The sequence below is a fragment of the Canis aureus genome, chromosome 7 (genome assembly GCF_053574225.1).
Source record: "Canis aureus isolate CA01 chromosome 7, VMU_Caureus_v.1.0, whole genome shotgun sequence".
In the NCBI taxonomy this organism is placed as follows: domain Eukaryota; kingdom Metazoa; phylum Chordata; class Mammalia; order Carnivora; family Canidae; genus Canis; species Canis aureus.
In genome coordinates, this window is record NC_135617.1 from 61,043,218 (window position 1) to 61,063,989 (window position 20,772).

The 20,772-nt window shown below is 53.2% G+C and overlaps 1 protein-coding gene across 4 annotated transcripts; it reads left to right on the top strand.

The window, feature by feature from the left end:
- The first annotated feature begins 368 nt into the window (after positions 1 to 368).
- On the top strand, positions 369 to 15,255 carry CUL7 (cullin 7). 4 transcript variants are annotated; one of them, XM_077903946.1, is made up of 26 exons: positions 369 to 643; positions 1,485 to 2,072; positions 2,838 to 2,989; positions 3,134 to 3,634; positions 4,154 to 4,292; positions 4,387 to 4,583; positions 4,872 to 5,100; positions 5,616 to 5,853; positions 5,935 to 6,040; positions 6,993 to 7,220; positions 7,516 to 7,606; positions 7,708 to 7,879; positions 8,062 to 8,167; positions 8,442 to 8,537; positions 8,727 to 8,902; positions 9,249 to 9,382; positions 9,653 to 9,892; positions 10,157 to 10,263; positions 10,357 to 10,539; positions 12,407 to 12,567; positions 12,727 to 12,943; positions 13,023 to 13,290; positions 13,966 to 14,111; positions 14,257 to 14,383; positions 14,460 to 14,665; positions 14,876 to 15,255. In XM_077903946.1, the coding sequence occupies exons 2-26, from the start codon at positions 1,493 to 1,495 to the stop codon at positions 15,197 to 15,199; spliced, it is 5,124 nt and encodes a 1,707-aa protein (XP_077760072.1). In that variant the 5' UTR covers positions 369 to 643; positions 1,485 to 1,492; the 3' UTR covers positions 15,200 to 15,255. The 4 variants fall into 4 exon arrangements, with proteins under 4 accessions (XP_077760072.1, XP_077760074.1, XP_077760075.1 ...); XM_077903948.1 differs by having other exon boundaries at positions 4,872 to 5,082; XM_077903949.1 differs by having other exon boundaries at positions 370 to 643; positions 9,710 to 9,892.
- The last annotated feature ends 5,517 nt before the right edge of the window (positions 15,256 to 20,772 follow it).

The following is a 20,772-nucleotide window of genomic DNA, read 5'->3' on the forward strand; positions in this document are numbered from 1 at the left end:
CTGATGTGGGATTTGATCCCGGGTCTCCGGGATCACGCCCTGGGCCAAAGGCAGGCGCCAAACCGCTGCGCCACCCAGGGATCCCTGTTTTTTTGTTTTTTTTTTAAATATAATGGGAGGAGGAGGAATAAATGACCTCCAAGGTCTTCTTCGGTTCTGACTTCGGGAATTGGAGAGAACACTTCCGGTGGGAGGAGGGAATACGGAAAGGAAGAGGAAAGGGCGGCGCAGAGGAAGAGGTGCCGCCCGTTGCCGAGGTGGCACCGGCGACTCCGCCCCAGCGCTCTCCTAGGGCCCCCAGCTTTCCGCTGGGTCAGCGGAAATGAGCCGCAGCTCCGGGCGGGTGGCGGAGCCCCAGAGCTGGGCGGGCGGCGCCGCTGGCTGAGCCCGGTCCCGCCTCGCCCCGGCGGCCGCTGACCTGTGCGCGCGGGCGGTGACAGTGGCCGCCCGGGGGTGCTCGGTCTCCGCGCGCCACGCCCCCGCCCGTCCTTCGGAGGCACGCCCCCTCCCGCCTCTCCGCTTAGACCCCCTCGGGGGCCCAGGCGGGGCCCAAACCTCTGCCAGCATCGCCGCCATCGTCTGCGCTGCGTCCCTAGCTCAGCGAAGGACAGGCCTCGCGCCGGGACCCCCATCGACTTCTGAGGTGGCCAGAGCCCCGCCGCGGCCCCTGCCCCTACCCTGGGTTTTCCTCTGCACACTCGCCCACCGGCCCCGCGCCCGCTCGATCTCGCGTCCCCCTATCCTACTTCCACAGTGCCTTGGGGTTCTCGTTTATCCCGTCTAGCCTCCTCCCCTGCACCTTCCCACGCGCCCCCAGCTCCTCGGGTCCACCTGCCTCTCGCCGCTCACCCACCGTGTCTCCTGTGCACCCCGTCCTGGGTCTCCCGTCGCCCCCACCGGCCCTGCTGCTCCAGTGTCCCCAGTCCTCGCCTCTGCTGCCCACCAGCGTCTCCTCCCGGCCCATCGCGCCTTGCCCTCACCCCACCCCAACCCACCGACAATTCTCCGGATCTCTTGTCTCTTTGACACACTCCTGCGCTTCAACCATCAGACCTAATGTCCTTTTCCAGGCACTCAGGGTCTCACTCCCCAACACACATAGCCCACCCCCACACCCCTCCGGGCTTTATTTATCTCCTCAGGGCTGCAGCCTGTCCCAGGGCCTTGGGATTCACTTGTAACTCCAAGGTTGCCCTGCCCACACTGTCCCCTTCCCACTGCTCCAAACCAACCCACTCCAGTTTGCAGGGCCTTCAAAACCCCCTTTCAACCAAATTTTGTGTTCTTAGAACAAACACCCCAGTGTTCCCCTGCTTAGGTCTGGCCCCACCCAGCCTGCAGCAGGCAACTCCTGGGCCCTGCTTTACTCCAGCCAACTGGACAGCTGTTACCACATTTGCTTCCCCAATTCCTGGACGTCCTTGATTTTCTGAACTCCCACTCTCATTTTAGCTTGCCTGTTCTCTTTTCCTTGTGTGTCTCAGGTGCCAGAATGGTGGGGGAACTCCGCTACAGGGAATTCAGAGTGCCTCTGGGACCTGGCTTGCATGCCTACCCAGATGAGCTGATCCGCCAGCGGGTAGGCCACGATGGGCATCCTGAGTACCAGATCCGCTGGCTCATCCTCAGGCGTGGGGATGAAGGGGAAGGGGGCTCTAGCCAAGTGGACTGCAAGGCTGAGCATATCCTACTGTGGATGTCCAACGACGAGATCTATGCCAACTGCCACAAGATGCTGGGCGAGGACGGCCAGGTCATCGGCCCCTCTCAGGAGATCACAGGGGAGGCTGGGGCCCTGGACAAATCTGTGTTGGGGGAAATGGAAACTGATGTGAAGTCTTTAATTCAGAGGGCCCTCCGGCAGCTGGAAGAGTGTGTGGGTACCATCCCTCCTGCTCCTTTACTTCACACTGTCCATGTACTCAGCGCCTATGCCAGCATTGAGCCCCTGACTGGGGTATTCAAAGACCCAAGGGTCCTGGACCTGCTCATGCACATGTTGAGTAGTCCTGATTATCAGATTCGCTGGAGTGCAGGCCGGATGATACAAGCCCTGGCCTCCCATGATGCTGGTGAGGAACAGTGTGGGGAGAAAAGAAGGGGAAGCTGGTTAGCTTGGGGCCTCACATGACACTGTGGCAAGAGCCTCTGCCTCATCAGTGCCTGAATAATTCTGTTGTCCTTCTCTTTGAGTTGGAAGAAAAGGAGATAGGAAGGTAGATAGGGACATCTCTGTAGGAAGAGGAAGGGACAGGTTGTGGGTTGGGTGAGGGAGTGCCTGACTGGCTCATTCAGAAGAGCATGCAACTCTTCATCTCAGGGTTGTAAGTTCACCTTTTGGGGCATAGAGTTTACATTTATTTATTTATTATTTAATTAATTTATTTATTCATAGGGGTGGGCAGAGACATAGGTAGAGGGAGAAGCAGGCTCCATGCAGGGAGCCCGATGTGGGAGTCGATCCTGAGTCTCCAGGATCATGCCCTAGGCCTGAGGCAGGTGCTAAACCACTGGTGCTAAACCACTGAGCCACCCAGAGTGGATCCCTTGAGTTTACTTTAAAAAAAATTAGAAAAGAAAGAGAAAGGACTGAATCCTCAAGAATCTCACATTAATCGAATCTCTACGCAAAGGAAGAGTTAAGGTATTTGATTACTGTAGGATATATATGTATATGAAATATGAATATAGGAAAGATAGTAAGTTTTTTTTAAGCTAATTAGCAAAACATTTCATCTCCAAAGGGTGACAAAGGGATTGGACTGAGAGAGAAGAGGGTCTAGGAGGGATGCCCGGAAGGGCAATGTGAGCAGTTACTGACTGGGTGTGAGTTTCAGGGACTCGGACCCAGATCCTTCTGTCACTAAGCCAGCAAGAGGCCATTGAGAAACACCTGGATTTTGACAGCCGCTGTGCTCTACTAGCTCTGTTTGCACAGGCCACACTCTCTGAACACCCTATGTCTTTCGAAGGCATCCAGCTGCCACAGGTATTCTGTGGGGAGGTTTCGGTAGGGGGGTGCTATAAACAAGACCGAAGTACCAAGCCTTTTTACCTGCCCTTAAAGGATGGTGTGGAAAGAGGAGCTAAAGCTGGGACAAGGTGGATGTAGGCCAAAGATTGCATCCTACAGGTCCCAGGAAGGCTACTCTTCTCCCTGGTGAAGCGCTATTTGCACGTCACTTCCCTTCTGGACCAGCTGAATGACAGTGCTGCAGAACCAGGAGCCCAGAACAACTCTGGTCCCGAGGAGTTGAGTGGGGAAAGGGATCGACTGGAGCTGGAGTTCAGCATGGCCATGGGCACCTTGATCTCAGAGCTGGTGCAGGCCATGCGCTGGGACTGGGCCTTGAGCAGACAAAGGCCTTTGGCACGGTCCTCCTGCTCCATCTTCCAGCCCCAACTGGCAGAGGCTGGCCCCGGGCTGCCACCCACCCGGGCCCAGCCCTCCATTAGGAGGTCAAGGAGGTTCCGCCCTCGCTCTGAGTTTGCAAGTGGCAATACTTATGCCTTGTATGTGCGAGAGACGCTGCAGGCTGGGATGCGAGTGCGCATGCTGGATGACTACGAGGAGGTCAGCGCTGGGGATGAGGGCGAGTTCCGTCAGAGCAACAACGGCATGCCCCCCGTGCAGGTGAGCCAAGACATGTGTGAGATGCTGTCAGGGCTCTAGCTGGGGGAGCATAACTGGGGCTTCCATACAGGGGGCTCTGGCAGGCCACCCATGGAAAAAAAAAAAACCCTGTGGGGATTGGAGTGGTGAAAAGAGGTCAGGGAGGTGAGAAGGGGGCCATTTGGAGGGCTGAGAAAATCAGGGTTGGGTAGGCTATGAGGTCAGGAAGACTCACTCCCAGGAAAAAAACTGATAAAGCAAGACTCTCCCAAAGGTCAGGGTCAGAGAGAGAGTAGCTGAGGCCAGGAGGAAGTGTGGGGACGAGTGGGTGGGAGGAGAAGCAGAGCCTATTCCCATAGGACAGGTCATCCTTTGTGTGTGTGTGTTCTCCGTATGCCAGCATTGTGTTCTTTGGAGGTTGCTCTAAACCTGGCCAGGTGGTCAGCCTGAGGGCTGTATGTCCTCATCACTGGGCCACAGCATAGCCAGTCTTGAAGTGAGCCATCTCTTCTTCCCTCTCTTTTTTCCCATATCCACCAGGTGTTGTGGGAGTCGACGGGCCGCACCTACTGGGTGCACTGGCACATGCTGGAAATTCTGGGCTTTGAGGAAGACATTGAGGATGTGGTTGAGGCCAATGAGTACCAGGGGGCAGTGGTCAGTGGAGCCCTGGGTGTAGGTGAGCCCCAAGAGGAAACGGTCAGCTCTGAGCACAGGAGCACAGGAGCTGGGTAGGCAATGATATCCCTGTGCCCTTTGACCTGTTTCCATAGCTCTGCCTTCCTGGCGGTGGAAGCCCATGACAGAGCTCTATGCAGTGCCCTACGTGCTGCCTGAGGATGAGGATGCTGAGGAGAGTGAGCACCTGACCCAGGCGGAGTGGTGGGAGCTCCTCTTCTTTATCAAGAAGCTGGACGGGCCTGACCATCAGGAGGTTCTCCAGATCCTCCAGGAGAACCTGGATGGGGAGGTACCCAGCCTGGAGACACCCAGAAGTTGGAGGACTCAATACAAGGGCTGGACTGAGAGAGCATTTGGGAGGCTTAGGATGGGGAGTGGAGGACCACAGTGTAAGGGGCTGCAGAGGAAGGATCTAGAATGTTCAGAGGCATTGGAAAGCCATATGGGAGGAGGCAGCTGCCAGCCATGAGAGGTTCAGGATGGAGAGGTGTGTGCAGAGATCCCCACCCCTACTAGTGCCTCTGGAACCTCTGTGCTGGCAGGGCTACCTGCAGTGAAACCTTCTCCCCGGTGACAGATTCTGGATGACGAGATCCTGGCTGAGCTGGCTGTGCCCATGGAGTTGGCCCAGGACCTACTGCTGGCTCTGCCACAGCGACTTGATGACAGCGCTCTCAGGGACCTGCTCAACTGCCGTGTCTACAGGAAATACGGGCCTGAGGCCCTGGCAGGGCACCCAGCTTACCCAACCCTTCTGGAAGCCCAGGCCCAGCCTCAGGAATCAGCAGGTGCAGCCAGAGTGGAAGGTGGGGTGCCAGACAGACTTTGCAGCAGCTCTGCAGACTGGTGTCTAGAAGGGCTTCAGCCTAGGAGAGGTGTCTATGCTGATTTTGTACCATCCTGTCTGGAAGAGTTGGCACCTAAGGAAAAATCTGATGCATAGAGCTGCTTCCTCCAATGAATGAGGGAGGATGGAAAGTCAGAAAATTGAAAGAGATTTGAAGTCTCATAAAGCCCCACATTGAACTTTTCCTGTTGTAGAGAAAGCCAAATTAATTGCATGCTTTTAGATATAGGGAAATGCTCTGCTGTTTGCAGATGGGAAGTTCCTATGCTATTTTAAGAATATAAAACATAAGATTTGTCACAGAGCTGTCTTTTAAATACATTAAGAGATGCTGTAAGATCCCCAAACTCATTTTAGGAGGATCTCCCCAAAAAACATTGTTAGGAAAAATTAGGAGTTATGAACGTGTCTGTCCTTTTCTGATCCTGACATTACCAACGATAGCCAACTCTTGTGATGTCCACCTTTCTGTAGGAAAAGAACCCCCAGCTCAGTATCCTGACACTCCTCTGTGGCGACTGCTGGTGGATTGTGGTCCACCTGGGAGAACCTTCCTGGACCTGGAGCGAGCTCTCAGCTCAGAGGGGCCCCAGGAGACAGAGATCAAGCCGTTCCTGCTGCAGCTGCAGCGGCAGCCCCAACCTTTCCTTATCCTGATGCAGAGCCTCGCCACCCCGGCAGCCAACAAGCCCCTGCACCTGACCGTTCTGAGGTGAGGGGGTGGGGAGGGGCATGGGGCAGAAGGGTCCCTGAGGCTAGATACACATCTCTTGCCTCCCCACCCCCTCCCCAGAATCCTGATGCAGCTGGTGGACTTCCCCGAGGCGCTGCTGCTCCCCTGGCACGAGGCCATGGACGCCTGCATGGCCTGCCTGCGGTCACCAGACACTGACCGAGAGGTACTCCCATCTTGCTCTGGGGAGATGCTGGAGGGAGAGGTCGCAAGGAGGGCCTCTGGAGGGCACGATGGAGCCTTTGTGCTCCTGGTTTAGGATTTATTTTTAAAATCAAATTTGATTTTTTCAAATAGGTAATATATTCATACAGGTCACAAATTAAAATGGCCTAACAAGGGATACACTGAGAATTCTCACTTCCATATGTTCTCACTTCCATCCAATTTTTCCAGTGCCTCTCCCCATGCCCTGTATTGGTTATCATTTGTATTAATGTATGTGTCCTTCCTGTGTGCCCATTTGCAAGTATAAATATGCCCAAGTGGATGATCTGATTTGCCATATCCTTTCTTACACAAAAGGTTACATTTATTTTACATTAGCCTTAGTGACTCCTGTTTGGCTGAGCTCCTGTTTAAGGGACAGGGGGATAAAGGAGGCAGAAGAGACATCACATCTCAGGATCCCCTGTCACAGAGAGGTCCTGGGCTTGGAACGCTTGGCAGTGGGTGTCTGCAATGCATGCCTTTGGCTGTTACCCAGATTTTCATTTCGGAGGTGGACTCACTGAGTGTCCCTCTCCGCCTCCTCCCTGCCATCAGGGTATCTGTGTCTGGGGCCTGAGCATCTCAAAATGCAGCCCCACAACTGCTTCTTGGGACATGGCCTAAAAAGGAACAAACTGGGAAGCTCTCTGCACCTATTGCCAACATAATCAGTAGTTGAGAACCCCAGGACAGCAGAGCATCTCAGCTTTTCTGTGACTGTTTGCCTTGGGTTCTCTGACTGCACCCAGCCCTTTCATCTTCCCCCCTTCCTGCCTTATTTCCTCACTGTCTGTTCACTGTTGTCGCCCCAGCAGCCAGCACACAGTGGGTGTGTAATCAGTACTCCTGAGGACACCCTGTGGCTTGTGCTTCATCCCTTTTCTTCACCAGCCTTGTCCCCATGTCAGGTGCTCCAGGAACTGATCTTCTTCCTGCACCGCCTCGCTTCCGTGAGTAGGGACTATGCCGTGGTGCTGAATCAGCTGGGAGCCCGAGATGCCATCTCCAAGGCTCTGGAAAAGCATCTGGGCAAACTGGAGCTGGCTCAGGAGCTGCGGGACATGGTGTTCAAGTGTGAGAAGCATGCCCATCTCTACCGGAAACTCACCACCAACATCCTGGGAGGCTGTATCCAGGTCAGGAGGGAGGGAAGGGGGAAGCTCGGGGGTTCGCAGCTGGGTAAGAATATGAACCCTGAGCAGTGGCAGTGGGAAAAAGATGTGTTCCTGAAGTTGGGAAAGGTAGGAGAGTCTAGTGGACCCCAGGGCATTTGTTCTCTGCACTCCCTTCCCCATCTGGTCCTGCTGTGCCAGGTTCCAGAGGAAGTCCCATTGCTGCTGGGTCTTGTTCCTCCATACATGTTTCCATATGTTCTCCACATGTGTCCCTCCCTCCTTCCTGTGCCCCTTCTCTCTGCTGTTCTGGCTGCAGATGGTGCTGGGCCAGATCGAGGACCACCGACGAACCCACCGACCCATCAACATCCCCTTCTTTGACGTGTTCCTCAGATATCTGTGCCAGGGTCTGTGCCTCTCCCCACATTACTCCACACCCCTACACCTGTGTCTGTTTCCTTCCATACCAACCAGGCTGTGACAGCCACCCCCTCCCACTTGCCCCCAGGTTCCAGTATGGAAGTGAAGGAGGACAAGTGCTGGGAGAAAGTGGAGGTGTCCTCTAACCCACACCGGGCCAGCAAGCTGACGGACCGCAACCCCAAGACCTACTGGGAGTCCAGCGGCAGCGCCGGCTCCCACTACATCACCTTGCACATGCACCAGGGCATTCTCATCAGGTAGCACACTCCACACGTGCACCTAGCCACACATATACGCTTTGTTGTGACTTCCTTGTGTTTGTCTTGGGGGAAGCACCATTCCCCCACCTTGAACCCAGATGTGACGAAAGGGGCCCCTTGGCTCTGTCTGTAGACATGACTTGTTCCGGTTCTGATTGTTTCCTCTTCCCTGCTCCCAGGCAGCTGACTCTGCTAGTGGCTGGTGAAGACTCGAGCTATATGCCAGCCAGGGTGGTGGTGTTTGGGGGTGACAGCACCAACTCTCTTAACACGGAACTCAACTCGGTAAGGACTCCTATGCCATTAGACCACCCTTCACAGGGTCTGCCCTCCCGCCCAGACTCCTAACCTCCTAAATTCTTCCCTGTCTTGAGCCCTTTAGAAAGTAGAATCCTTTCTCCCTGTGCCATTGTGATGGCCTCAGGCCCTGAGCAGCGAGGGTGGCACTGAGACCCCTTGGTCAGGACCCTACACTTTCCTGGGCCGAGGGAGGAAGAGAACAGGAGCAGACTCCTCATCCACACACGGGGAGCTGACAGCCCTCTCTGCCCTGCACCAGGTCAATGTGATGCCCTCTGCCAGCCGGGTGATCCTGCTGGAGAACCTGACCCGCTTCTGGCCCATCATCCAGATCCGCATAAAGCGCTGCCAACAGGTTTGGCAGGGGCCTGGGGTATGGTCTGGGTGTCTGGAGCTCTGGGTTCTATAACTATTGCAGATTGTGAGCCAGAGCTCCAGCCTGGGGTGTGGACAGCTCCAGGAGGCAGGCACATAGGTGTGACTGCCTCCCCCCAGCTCTGAGGAGAATGTGGGGCAGGTGAAAACAGGCCTATGCACCTCACAGGGCGGCATTGACACGCGCATTCGGGGGTTGGAGGTCCTGGGCCCCAAGCCCACATTCTGGCCAGTGTTTCGGGAGCAGCTGTGTCGTCACACACGTCTCTTCTACATGGTTCGGGCACAGGCCTGGAGCCAGGACATAGCAGAAGACCGCAGGAGCCTCCTGCACCTGAGCTCTAGGTGTGTGCGAGCATGTGTGTGTGTGTGGCTGTGTGTTTGTGAAAGGTAAGAGTAATACAGGTGGCCCTAGGCAGGGTTCTGTGGAGGGTGTATATGGAGGGTTAACATGCTTGGGCAGGGGGCTGGAGTGTTCTGTGGTTTGGGGAAGGAAAGAAAGAATAAAGAGAAGAGATTTTTCTGGTGGGCTCGGAAGAGAATGTGCCAGTTAACACAGGGGAGCTTCAAAGCACTGGGTCGAGATTTGGTCTGGTTGCTAGGGGCTAGCCGGCAGCCTGAGACTGGAGGGATGCTGGGGTAACTTATGCCTCGAGCCCCTGACACCTGCCTCCCCCATCCTTACCCCCAGACTCAATGGGGCTCTGCGCCAGGAGCAGAATTTTGCTGATCGCTTCCTCCCTGATGACGAGGCCGCCCAAGCACTGGGCAAGACCTGCTGGGAGGCCCTGGTCAGCCCCCTGGTGCAGAACATCACCTCCCCTGGTAACCATCCTGACCCCGGGCCCCACTAACCAGCCCCTTCTTGCTCTGCCCTAGAGCCACGTGCGTTATGTTCTTGGCCCTTTGGGTACTTGTGTTGGTTTGGTACCCCAGTGTCCCTCTCCTCCCAGCCCAGGGGCCATCTCCCTTCCCATGTCTCCCAGGTGCCAGCTGACACCATAAAGACAGGGGGTGCCTAGCTACCTGCCTCCATCCCTGCCCCCCTGTACCTTCTGTCCAATCCCTCATTCTCGGTGCTTTTGTCCAGTCCAGCTTCTCCCACTGCCCTGGAGACATGCCCTGCCTTGGCTTGTTCTTCCCAACCTCCAGATGAGGATGGCATCAGCCCCCTGGGCTGGCTGCTGGACCAGTACCTGGAGTGTCGGGAGGCTGCCCACAACCCCCAGAGCCGCGCAGCTGCATTCTCCTCACGGGTGCGCCGCCTCACCCACCTGCTGGTGCACGTGGAGCCCTGTGAGGCGCCCCTTCCAGCAGCAGCTGCTCCTCGGACCAGTGAGTATCTGGGATTCGGGTGGGAGCTCGGTAAGAAGTGTTTCTCTGTGCCCCCTGCCCCTTCACTCTACAGCCTTCTGCCCCTCCTCACACTTTCCTTCCCTACCCACTCAGTCTGTTCATCTTCCAAGTTTGTGTCACCCCCACCCAGGAGCAGCATTTTGTGGTGGCAGCATGTCAGGAAGGACCCAGGGCTCCCCTTTGTCTGAGGATCCATGAGCTGAGAGGCTGCCCCCTGCCTAGCTCCTTCCCCTGTCTCCACAGAGAGCAGAAACAGAAGCCATGACTGGAGCTCCCTGGCTACCCGGGGGCTTCCCAGCAGCATCGTGAGAAACCTGACCCGCTGTTGGCAGGCCGTGGTGGAGGAGCAGGTGGGCAGGAGCTGGTGCCGGGGAGGGAGGGTGGAATTGGATAGTGGGTGGCATGCCGGGCTGTCCCTTTACATGGGGACTGCTTCCCTCCAGGTGAACAACTTTCTGACATCACACTGGCGGGATGATGATTTTGTGCCGCGCTACTGTGAACACTTTCATAATCTGCAGAAGTCGAGCTCCGAGCTGTTTGGGCCACGGGCAGCTTTCTTGCTGGCGCTGCAGAATGGCTGTGCTGGTGGCTTGCTGAAGCTCCCATTTCTCAAAGCTGCCCACGTAAGCCTCTAGCCCTCACTTCTCCTGTGATGTTTGGGGCCCCTCCCTACAAACCCTCCTTTTCCACCTCCTCAGAATGACTACCCTTCTATTCCCATTACAGCAAGGAACATGGATTGGTATATAACCAAGTTTTTGAAAATTCAAAGAAAAACAAATGGTGACGGTGTGCAGTCCTAATATATCTTTTTTATTTCATTTTATTTTTTTAGTCCTAATATATTTTAATATGCCTTCTGTTTCTTTTTTTAATAAAGATTTTATTTTTTTAAGGTTTTATTTATTTATTCATGAGAGACACAGAGAGAGAGGCAGAAACACAGGCAGAGGGAGAAGCAGGCTCCTTGCAGGGAGCCTGATGTGGGACTCGATACCAGGGCCCCAGGATCATGCCCTGAGCTGAAGGCAGATGCTCAACCGCTGAGCCACCCAGGCATCCCAGCCACCCAGGCTGGCTGGCTGGCTTATTTATTTGTTTGTTTTTGAGAGAGAGTGCACGCACAAGCAGGGGGAGGGCCAAAGGAAGAGAGAGCAGCAGACTCCCCGCTGAGCAGGGAGCCTGACACTGGGCTTGATCCCAGGAGCCTGGGATTAGGATGTGAGCTGAAGGCAAATGCTTGACTGAGCCACCCAGGTGCCCTTGACCATTATATTAAAAGCCTTTTTCAAGGGTGCCTGGGTGGCTCAGTCAGCTAAGCATCTGCTTTCAGCTCAGGTCCTGATCTCAGGGTCTGGGATTGAGCCCTGCATCAGCCCCACGTTAGCCCCACATCAGGCTCCCTGCTCAGCGGGAAACCTACTTTTCCCTCTCCCTCCACCCCTCTGCTCATGTTCTCTCTCTCTCTCAAATAAATAAAATCTTAAAAAAAAATAAATAAAAGCCTTTTTCAGTGTTGCTCTTTGTCCTTATTTTTTATTTTTGTATAAATTCCATCTAATGGATGTCCTGGAATTTGCTCTGCCATTCCCAGCATTCCATAAATATTTAATAAGTGCTTAAAATGTGTCCGACACTGTGGTAAGAGCTGAAGATAGACAAAGTCCCTCTCCTCCAATCGATAGTCTTCCAGGGAAGGGGTACAGTTGGGCAGATGATAAAGTAGGACAGGCTAAGCACACTGGCAAGCTGACAGTGCTGCAGGAGGAGCTGAGGCAGTGGCTGCTCAAGCTGCTTCCGGCTGTTCTGCTGGGCCAGTGACATTGCAGCGTGACCAACTGTGCACATAAATCATTTCCTTGCATCAAATTATTGTTATTAGTTTAGTCTTTAGACATGTTCAGTGTGGAAAGAAACAGCTCTTAATTGTTACCTGGGGGCAGCCTGGGTGGCTCAGCGGTTTAGCGCCGCCTTCAGTCCAGGACGTGATCCTGGAGACCCGGGATCGAGTCCCACGTCAGGCTCCCTGCATGGAGCCTGCATCTCCCTCTGCCTGTGTCTCTGCCTCTCTCTCTGTGTCTCTCATGAATAAATAAAATCTTTTTTTAAAAATTGTTAACTTGTACAACAGTTAACAGTTTTTTTTTTTTTTTAATTTTTTTTTTTTTTTTTTTTATTTATGATAGTCACAGAGAGAGAGAGAGAGGCAGAGACACAGGCAGAGGGAGAAGCAGGCTCCATGCACCGGGAGCCCGATGTGGGATTCGATCTCGGGTCTCCAGGATCGCGCCCTGGGCCAAAGGCAGGCGCCAAACCGCTGCGCCACCCAGGGATCCCCAGTTAACAGTTTTAAAAGAGTTTGGTAAAAGTGTTGACCAACTTAGGAAGCAGCTCAGCTGTTCATATCTACTTCCTCAGACCTTCCTCTGCTCCCATTTACCTCCTCCAGTTGCTTGTCCATGATTTTCGTGTGCCCCTCTCATTGCCCAGGTGAGTGAGCAGTTTGCCCGGCACATTGACCAGCGGATCCAGGGCAGCCGCATTGGTGGAGCCCGGGGAATGGAGATGCTGGCGCAGCTGCAGCGGTGCCTGGAGACAGTCCTAATTTTCTCTGGCCTGGAGATAGCCACCACCTTCGAGCATTACTACCAGTGAGTGGGCCTAGGGAGTGGTGGAGGGAGTGCTGGGGTGGGGAGCAAATGACAGGGGCTGGGACAGCTCCAGCTCATGGAACCTGAGGGTCTGGGGTGGTTGGCAGGCTGGAGTCCCAGAGCAGGCACTGAGGCTCGCCTGCTCTGTGTGTGCTGCAGGCACTACATGGCCGACCGTCTCCTGGGCGTGGGCTCCAGCTGGCTGGAGGGGGCTGTGCTGGAGCAGATCGGCCCCTGCTTCCCCAACCGCCTCCCCCAGCAGATGCTACAGAGCCTGAGCACCTCTGAGGAGCTGCAGCGCCAGTTCCATGTCTACCAGCTCCAGCGGCTCGATCAGGAGCTCCTGAAGCTAGAGGACACCGAGAAGAAGATACAGGTGGGCTCCAGCAGAAGGAGGCGAGGAGCAGGCCAGTGGAGGCCCAGCAGCTGTCGGGAACCCTGTGTTTCTTCTTCAGGGGGGCCATGAGACCAGTGACAAGGAACACAAGGGAGAGAAGGCAGAGGAAGCAGAGGGAGCTGTGGTCACAAACGTGGTAGAGGAGGAGGAGGAGGAGGAAAATGAGGATCTCTACTATGAGGGGGCAATGCCCGAAGTGTCTGTGCTAGTCCTGTCACCTCGCTGCTGGCCCATTGCCTCCATCTGCCACACGCTGAACCCCAGAACCTGCCTGCCCTCCTACCTCAGGGGCACTTTGAACCGATACTCCAACTTCTACAGCAAGAGTGAGGAGTCAGAAAAAAGATGGGATTTGGGGAAAGAGCCTGGGGTGGGGGTGGGGGTGGGCCTTGGGTGGGAGCCTCGGTGGGCTGGATTTGAGAAGAAAGGGCAGGAGCTTAGGTTTGGGGTGAGGGCTGGGACTGTCAAGCACCAGGTCCCCAAGCTGTTGCCTTTTCTGTTCTTAAAACAAACAAAGGACTTTCTTGAAAGAACAGGGCGGGGTGGGGGGGATAGATGCAAGGGAACTTGAGACCACCGGAAAGGACTTCTCTTCCGTGGCAGAGGTCTGGCTTCTGGTCAGTCATCATAATCTAGGCTCGCCACTGGTCCTGGGCTGGGCAGCAACATAGGAAGGGGAAGAGACTCAGAGCCTGCCCTCGGAGGGCTCCCAGACTAACCAGGGAGACCTCATTCCTACTCTTCTGGATATTCGTTTGATGAGAGCCCCAGGCCTTCCTCACTTCATGGTTTCCCCCAACCCCCAAAATGGGGAACTTCTGGAAGGCACTGATCAGAGTCCGCCGGCACAAGACTTACCTGAGGCAGACACAGAGAAGGCTGCTCTAGAAGTTCAGACCTGGAGCCACAGTGTCTGTAAACACTGGCCGCACACTATGCAGGGATTAGCAGGGGTAGGGCTCAACCAACAGTCCCCCCTCACCAGCCCTGATCCTTCTCAGGTCAGAGCTACCCGGCCTTGGAGCAGGGCCTGAAGAGGCGGTTGCAGTGGACGTGGCTGGGCCGGGCCGAGCTGCAGTTTGGGGACCAGACCCTGCACGTGTCCACTGTCCAGATGTGGCTGCTGCTGTATCTCAATGACCTGCAGGTGGCCCGGCCCAGCTAGGCAGCCCTGCTTTCTGCACCTTGTCCCTCACCCCTCTTCCCTAAACCTCACCTCCCTGTCCTTCCTCCCTCAACCTCCTCTGTCCCACCGTTTGGGGAGGCCCTGAATATTTCCCTTCTCCTCTAAGGCTGTGTCCGTGGAAAGTCTGCTGGCACTCTCGGGGCTCTCTCCAGACATGCTCAATCAGGCGATCACACCTCTCACATCTTTGAGAGGCCCCCTGGACCTTCGAGAGGAAAACGATGTCCCAGGAGGTATAGACCTGGGTCAGAGGGGCCTCTGCTTTCAGCCTCTTTGTGGGCTCCCTGCTATGACTAGCTTTTATTTCAGGTGTGCTCAAGATTCGAGATGCCAGCGAGGAGCCCAGGCCAAGGAGGGGCAACGTGTGGCTCATCCCACCTCAGGTGTACCTGAAAGCTGAGGATGAAGAGGGCCGGAACTTGGAGAAGAGGCGGAACCTTCTGAACTGCCTCATTGTCCGGATCCTCAAGGCCCACGGGGACAAGGGGCTGCATATCGATCAGCTTGTCTGTCGGGTAGGTGGGGGTGGGTAGCCAACAGGAGGAGGCTTGTCCACCTTTGAAGCACTTGCTTCACCATGGAGCCTATAGATGTCTGAGGGGTGAGGTTGGGCATGCCTGATGGCCTTAGGGCGCACCAGCTGGCAGCTTGTGCCTGGAGTAGGAGCTAGAGGTAGAGGAAGCTGTGTCTCCCGCCTGCTACACCCTCCTCCCTGTCCTTCCTAGGTCCTGGATGCTTGGCAGAAGGGCCCATGTCCTCCCAGGGGTTTGGTCAGCAGCCTTGGTAGGGGATCTGCCTGCAACAGTACCGACGTCCTCTCCTGCATCCTGCACCTCCTGGGCAAGGGCACAGTGAGGCGCCATGATGACCAGCCCCAGATGCTGTCCTATGCAGTCCCCATGACTGTGATGGAGCCTCACACCGAGTCCTTGAACCCGGGTTCCTCAGGCCCCAACCCACCCCTCACCTTCCACACCCTGCAGATTCGCTCTCGGGGGGTGCCCTATGCCTCCTGCACAGGTACCCAGAGCTTCTCTACCTTCCGGTAGCCCTGGAAGTGGGATCAGGGCTTTCTCCAGAAATAAAATGCAGGAGTTTGATTACATGGCCTGTGTGGTGACTGCTAAGGATCTGACAGGGGCAGCAGAGACTTTCCTGGCTGAAAGGGGACAGGAGACCTCCAGCTCTGAGGCTGTATCATTCCATGCCAGGAGTCAGGTAGGGTGAAGATGGCAGCCTGGGGGGAATGGTGGAGGGAGTCAGGTGTGACTCAGCACCCTCCTCTTGGGAGAGGGATTAAGTGGACAGGGATGGACCTCCAGCCCGTCTCAGAGAGGATGTGGTCACAAGTGCTTTCACCTGGCAGGCTGGAGACCCAAATCCCCCTTGCCACTCGCTGGATGGCTTTCTAACTTGGGGAGATTAATTAAGCAGGGCTCCATTGTTTTCATTTGTGGAATTGGACTAGAGTCACTGTGGGTTCTGATGAGCACTAGGTATGGGAGCATTTGACATGCCGAGTCCCTCTTTTGGCCATCACACCCTGCAGCGAGTGTAATGCATGGCATCTTCCCCAGGTAGGCTGATGAGGTGAAGGTAAGATAAAGGACCCTTGTGGCTGCTGCAGGCACCCTGGAGCCTGAATGCATGTTCATCTGGAAGCTTTAGGATCTGGGTTAGAAGCAGACCCCGAAGGAACTGCAGCTCCCTTGAGCCCCTCCCTGCTGCCTCCTCACTCTGGTCGTGCTGTGAGGAGGATCTCTCAAGGGGTACAGAGCTGCACTCACCAAAGCCAGACCCCCACTAGGAACACGGGTGGACCACTGTTAGGGGGGGATCTGCTCTGTGCTGCTATGATGATCTCCCCTGGCCCCACCCACACTGAGACAGGGCAGATCGGGCTGGGGGGCCCAGGGCCAAGGGTGGAGCTCTGCATCTTGGCAGGGGCCATTAGAGGAGTCAGGAAGGACTGACCCAGGTATCCTGAGCCCAAGGTTCTTGCAGTCAAGAGATGACTAGAAGGCTACTGAAGAAAGGGGTGGGGGAGGGGTGAGGAAGAGTCAGGTGGTGAGAGAGGGCACAGAGGCCAGGCAGGGGGAACTGGGTGCCACCCAAGACAGATTTAGAACAGAATCTGTAAGGGGAAAAGGCCAAGGCTTGGGAGAGTCAGGATGCCCAGGACAAGACAGCAAAACAGAGGACAAACAGGGTGGTCACAGAGGGCCCATGCTTGCTTTCCTTTGAGTATGGTGGTCCCATGGGGCTGTTGGTGATTCTCAGAGCAGAACCATCTTGTTGGTTCCTGCTATACCATGAGGCCGAAAACTGGGAGCAGGCCAGGGAGGCACCCAGCCGCAGGGCACACAGGTTGCTACAGTTACTTGGGTGCCTCTCTACCTTTGTGCCAGAGATCACAGCCTAGCTTTTTTATCGGCCTAGACCATGCCTTTATTCTTTAATTTTTTTTCTTTTTTTTTGAATTTTAGGGCAGCCCTGGTGGCCCAGCGGTTTAGCGCTGCCTTCGGCCTAGGGTGTGATCCTGGAGACCCGGGATCAAGTCCCACGTTGGGTTCCCAGCGTGGAGCCTGCTTCTCCCTCTGCCTGTGTCTCTCTGCCTCTCTCTCTCTCTCTCTGTGCCTTTTTAATAAAATTTAAAAAAAAAGATTTTATTTATCCATTCATGACAGAGAGGCAGTGACACAGGCAGAGGGAAAGGTAGGCTCCCCGTGAGGAGCCCGATGTGGAACTCGATCCCAGGACCCCAGTATCACACTCTGAGCCGAAGGCAGACACTCAACTGCTGAGCCACCCAAGTGCTCCCATACCCTTATTTTTGAGTTAGCTCTCAGGGGCTAGAACCTTTTGCCTTTTTCAGGGTTCTTGTGCTCTTTATGAGCCTATCCTCCATCAGAAACCCAGAGAGACTTCATGCTGTAGTAGCCAGATCAGAATGTACCATACAGGTGACAGGATGGGACTCTCCCACTGCTACCCCCTGAGTTGCTGCTGGGCTCCCGTGTGGGCTAAGCTGTAGGTTTAACCTCTTATTCACCCCTGCTCAGTCACCCTGCCCATCAGTGTCCCACAGAGTGCCTACCTGCTTATCTGCAATGGACGAGTCTCTTGCAATTCTTATGGGAAGGATATACTGGCCGTGGTGGCCCCAACACCCTGCACATTCCTGCCTGCAATCCAGCTCCTGTGTTACACACTGTCCTCAGCACACAATCTAACCCCACCCCCAGATTTTGGCCTAATTTGTCCAAAGCCAGCCATCCAGGTGAACAGTCCTGACTGCCCTCTCACCAGCACCAGGGAAGATATGCGGCCCCTCCCCTGCCCTAAGGACTTGCCATCCCTACAGTGCACACGCTTCCTGTCTGACTTGGACAGAGGTTTGCTCCTGTACCCCTTGAGAGATCCTCCTCACAGCCTCGGTTCCTTATATCCCAGACACCTGGCTGACTGGTATGCAAACGATCACATATTGGTTCCACTTACATAAAATGTCTCAAAATAGGCAAATCTAGAAAGTGGTGTAGTGGCTGCCTAGAGCTGGGGAGACTGGGAAGAAATGGGGAGTGTCTGCTAGAAGGTATGGGATTTCTTTTTGGAGTGTCAAAAATATTACAAAATTGTGGTTGTGCAACTCTTAATATACTAAAAACTACTGAATTGTACAATTTAAATGGGTAAACCATATAATATGGAATTATATCTCAATATATTGCCAATAAAAAAACAAAAAACAAACAGACCAACTAACCCGTAGCTGTAGCTCAAGGCTTTCCCATGTCTCCTGTGTGTCCTTGAGATGAAGGGGAAAAGGTCTCGAGGTGGGGGCGGCAATACACCCATTTTGACCCCTTCATCTGAAGCCCCTTCTCATGCTTGGAAACTCCACACAAATCACCTTGGAACATAGAGCTCATCTCCCACCACATAGTTGGCTTTCCCAGCAATCCCCTTGTAACATAACCAAGGCTTAGCTAATCAAATGTGTCTGCTAGGGATTTCTCAAACTAGGCAGCCCAGGAAAGAAAGTGGAGTAACTCTGGTGGCAGCAGGAAGAGCTTCACCACACTCTGGTTCCAAGGTAGGATTTAGGGTGCTTTTAACTGCTCATACCTGTCTGCCAACCATTACTCCTTATTTTTTTATTTTAATTTTTTTTTTTTTTTAGCTTTTCTCAAGTGTTTCTGTGAATCCAAGCGTTCAATACTTTTGCTCTTCTCAGCCAGACTCTGTTCTTTGGCTCTAAAGTAGGATTGATACATGACAAGAGACTCAGTAGCACTGGATCCCTCCTGGCAAGGCAACTTATCCTGGTAGCTTCAGCCCTCAGCTTACAATCAATCACTGGGAGATGAACATTTTAAGCTCATCTCACACTTAAACATCTTTTCCATCATCCCTGAAGCATCAAGCATTAGCCTAGCTTCTGATTGTTCCTTTTCCTGATAGCTACTTTTTATTTTTATTATTTTTTAAAAGATTCTATTTATTTATTCATGAGACACAGACAGAGAGAGAGGCAGAGACACAGGCAGAGGGGGGAGCAGGCTCCATGCAGGAAGCCTGATGTGGGACTCGATCCCCAGACCCCGGATCACACCCTGAGCCAAAGGCAGATGCTCAACCACTGAGCCACCAGGCATCGCTGATAGCTACTTTTTAGATAGCTTTCCCGTATTTTATAATTTCTCACGATTTATCAAATTAAAAAAAAAAAACTCTATGCCCAATATGGGGCTTGAACTCTCACAACCCCAAGATCAAGAGTCACACACTTTACCAGCTGAGGCAGCTATCAATTCTTTTTTTCAGTCCTGCTTAAAATTAACTAGGCTTGGGACACCTGGGCGGCTCAGTGGTTTGGCGCCTGCCTTTGGCCCAGGGCATGATCCTGGAGACTCGGGATCGAGTCCCACGTCAGGCTCCCTGTATGGAGCCTGCTTCTTCCTCTGCCTGTGTCTCTGCCTCTCTCTATCTCTCATTAATAAATAAATAAATAAAATCTTAAAACAAAAACAAAAATTAGGCTTTCTGAGGCTTAGGATTGATACATTTCAATTCTACAAAATTCTCAGCTTCTTTGAAATATTCTCTCTTCTGGGGATACCTGGGTGCCTCGGCGATTGAGTGTCTGCCTTTGGCTCAGGGCGTGGTCCCAGAGTCCCGGGTCAAGTCCCACATTGGGCTCCCTGCATGGAGCCTGCTTCTCCCTCTGCCTGTGTCTCTGCCTCTTTTTCTGTCTCTCTCATGAATAAATAAAACATTTATTTATTTATTTATTTATTTATTTATTTATTTATTTATTTTTAAAAAAATTTTAAAGATTTGTTTATTTATGATAGAGAGAGAGAGAGAGAGAGGCAGAGACACAGGCAGAGGGAGAAGCAGGCTCCATGCCGGGAGCCCGATGCGGGACTGAATCCCGGGACCCCAGGATCGCGCCCTGGGCCAAAGGCAGGCGCGAAACCGCTGAGCCACCCAGGGATCCCCTAAATAAAACCTTTAAAAAAATATATTCTCTCCCTTGGAATTGATTATATGTATCACACCTTCTCAATCTATCTTCCGTATTTTTTAACCTTTCGCTTAGTTTCCATTTCTCTGTATCCCTGTGGCTCCACCTATGTAACTTCAGATGTACTTCCACTTCATTCTCCTTTTAGGTATGTCTAATCTGTTGTTTAACGATAAAGTTTCTAACTTCAAATAGTTTAATGTTCATTTTTAAAAGCTTTATTTTTTATCAGACCAATTCGGTCCTTTTAGAGATTTTCTTTAGTCATACTTTCTAAGTATAAGCAAGATATCTTATGTTTTGTGTGTGTTTTTTTTTTAAGATTTATTTATGTATTTTAGAGAAAGAGAGCGAGGGGCAGAGGGAGAGAATCTCAGCAGACTCCTGTTGAGCAAGGACACAGGGCTCAATCCCATGACCCTGAGATCATCAGAACCAAGCCAAAATCATGAGTCGGATGCTTAACCTACTGAGCCATCCAGGAGCTCCTATATTTTGTATTTTGTATTTCTAATATGTCTTTGTTGGTCTGACTCTGTTGCCTAGTGTCCCTAATGACTCTTACTCATGGTGATTTCTTTCCTTGTGTACTTTGTATTTTCACTGAAAGCACACATTCCTTCAAATTTTATCTGAAGGAATTCCTTGAAGCTTGGATTTAAAGTACAAACCTCAAGAGAAGATTACATTTGCTTCTGCCAAGTGCCTAAAAACAACCTGAGACCACTTTGAACTGAATTATTACCTTAAGGATTTTCCAGTCTACACAGGTAGTATGAACTCTAGACCCAAACAGTGCTTAGGGCCAGCTGTGCTAACACATTATTGGGGAAACTTCTTGTCCTCATCCCCTACCTCCTCTTGTATCCAGACCAAAGCTAAGTAGGTGAGCTGTGGGAGTGGTCCACTCTTTCAATGACTGTGTCTTCTTTGAGGGATCTCTGGTCTGATATCCTCCTTTGTGGGAGCCTTACATTTGTTGCCAGCCCCTACATGTGGCCTGCTGAAACAGTAGTTCTAGGTCACCCACAATCGCACCAAAAAAAACAGTTAATAATAAAAAGAAGAGGGATCCCTGGGTGGCTCAGTGGT

Excerpts from the sequence above, each read along its gene's own strand:
- CUL7 (XM_077903946.1), top strand. The coding sequence starts at position 1,493 with ATGGTGGGGGAACTCCGCTACAGGGAATTCAGAGTGCCTCTGGGACCT. Across the intron at positions 7,607-7,707 it reads CCTCAGATATCTGTGCCAGG|GTTCCAGTATGGAAGTGAAG; the intron begins GTCTGTGCCTCT and ends ACTTGCCCCCAG. Across the intron at positions 14,112-14,256 it reads TGTATCTCAATGACCTGCAG|GCTGTGTCCGTGGAAAGTCT; the intron begins GTGGCCCGGCCC and ends TTCTCCTCTAAG.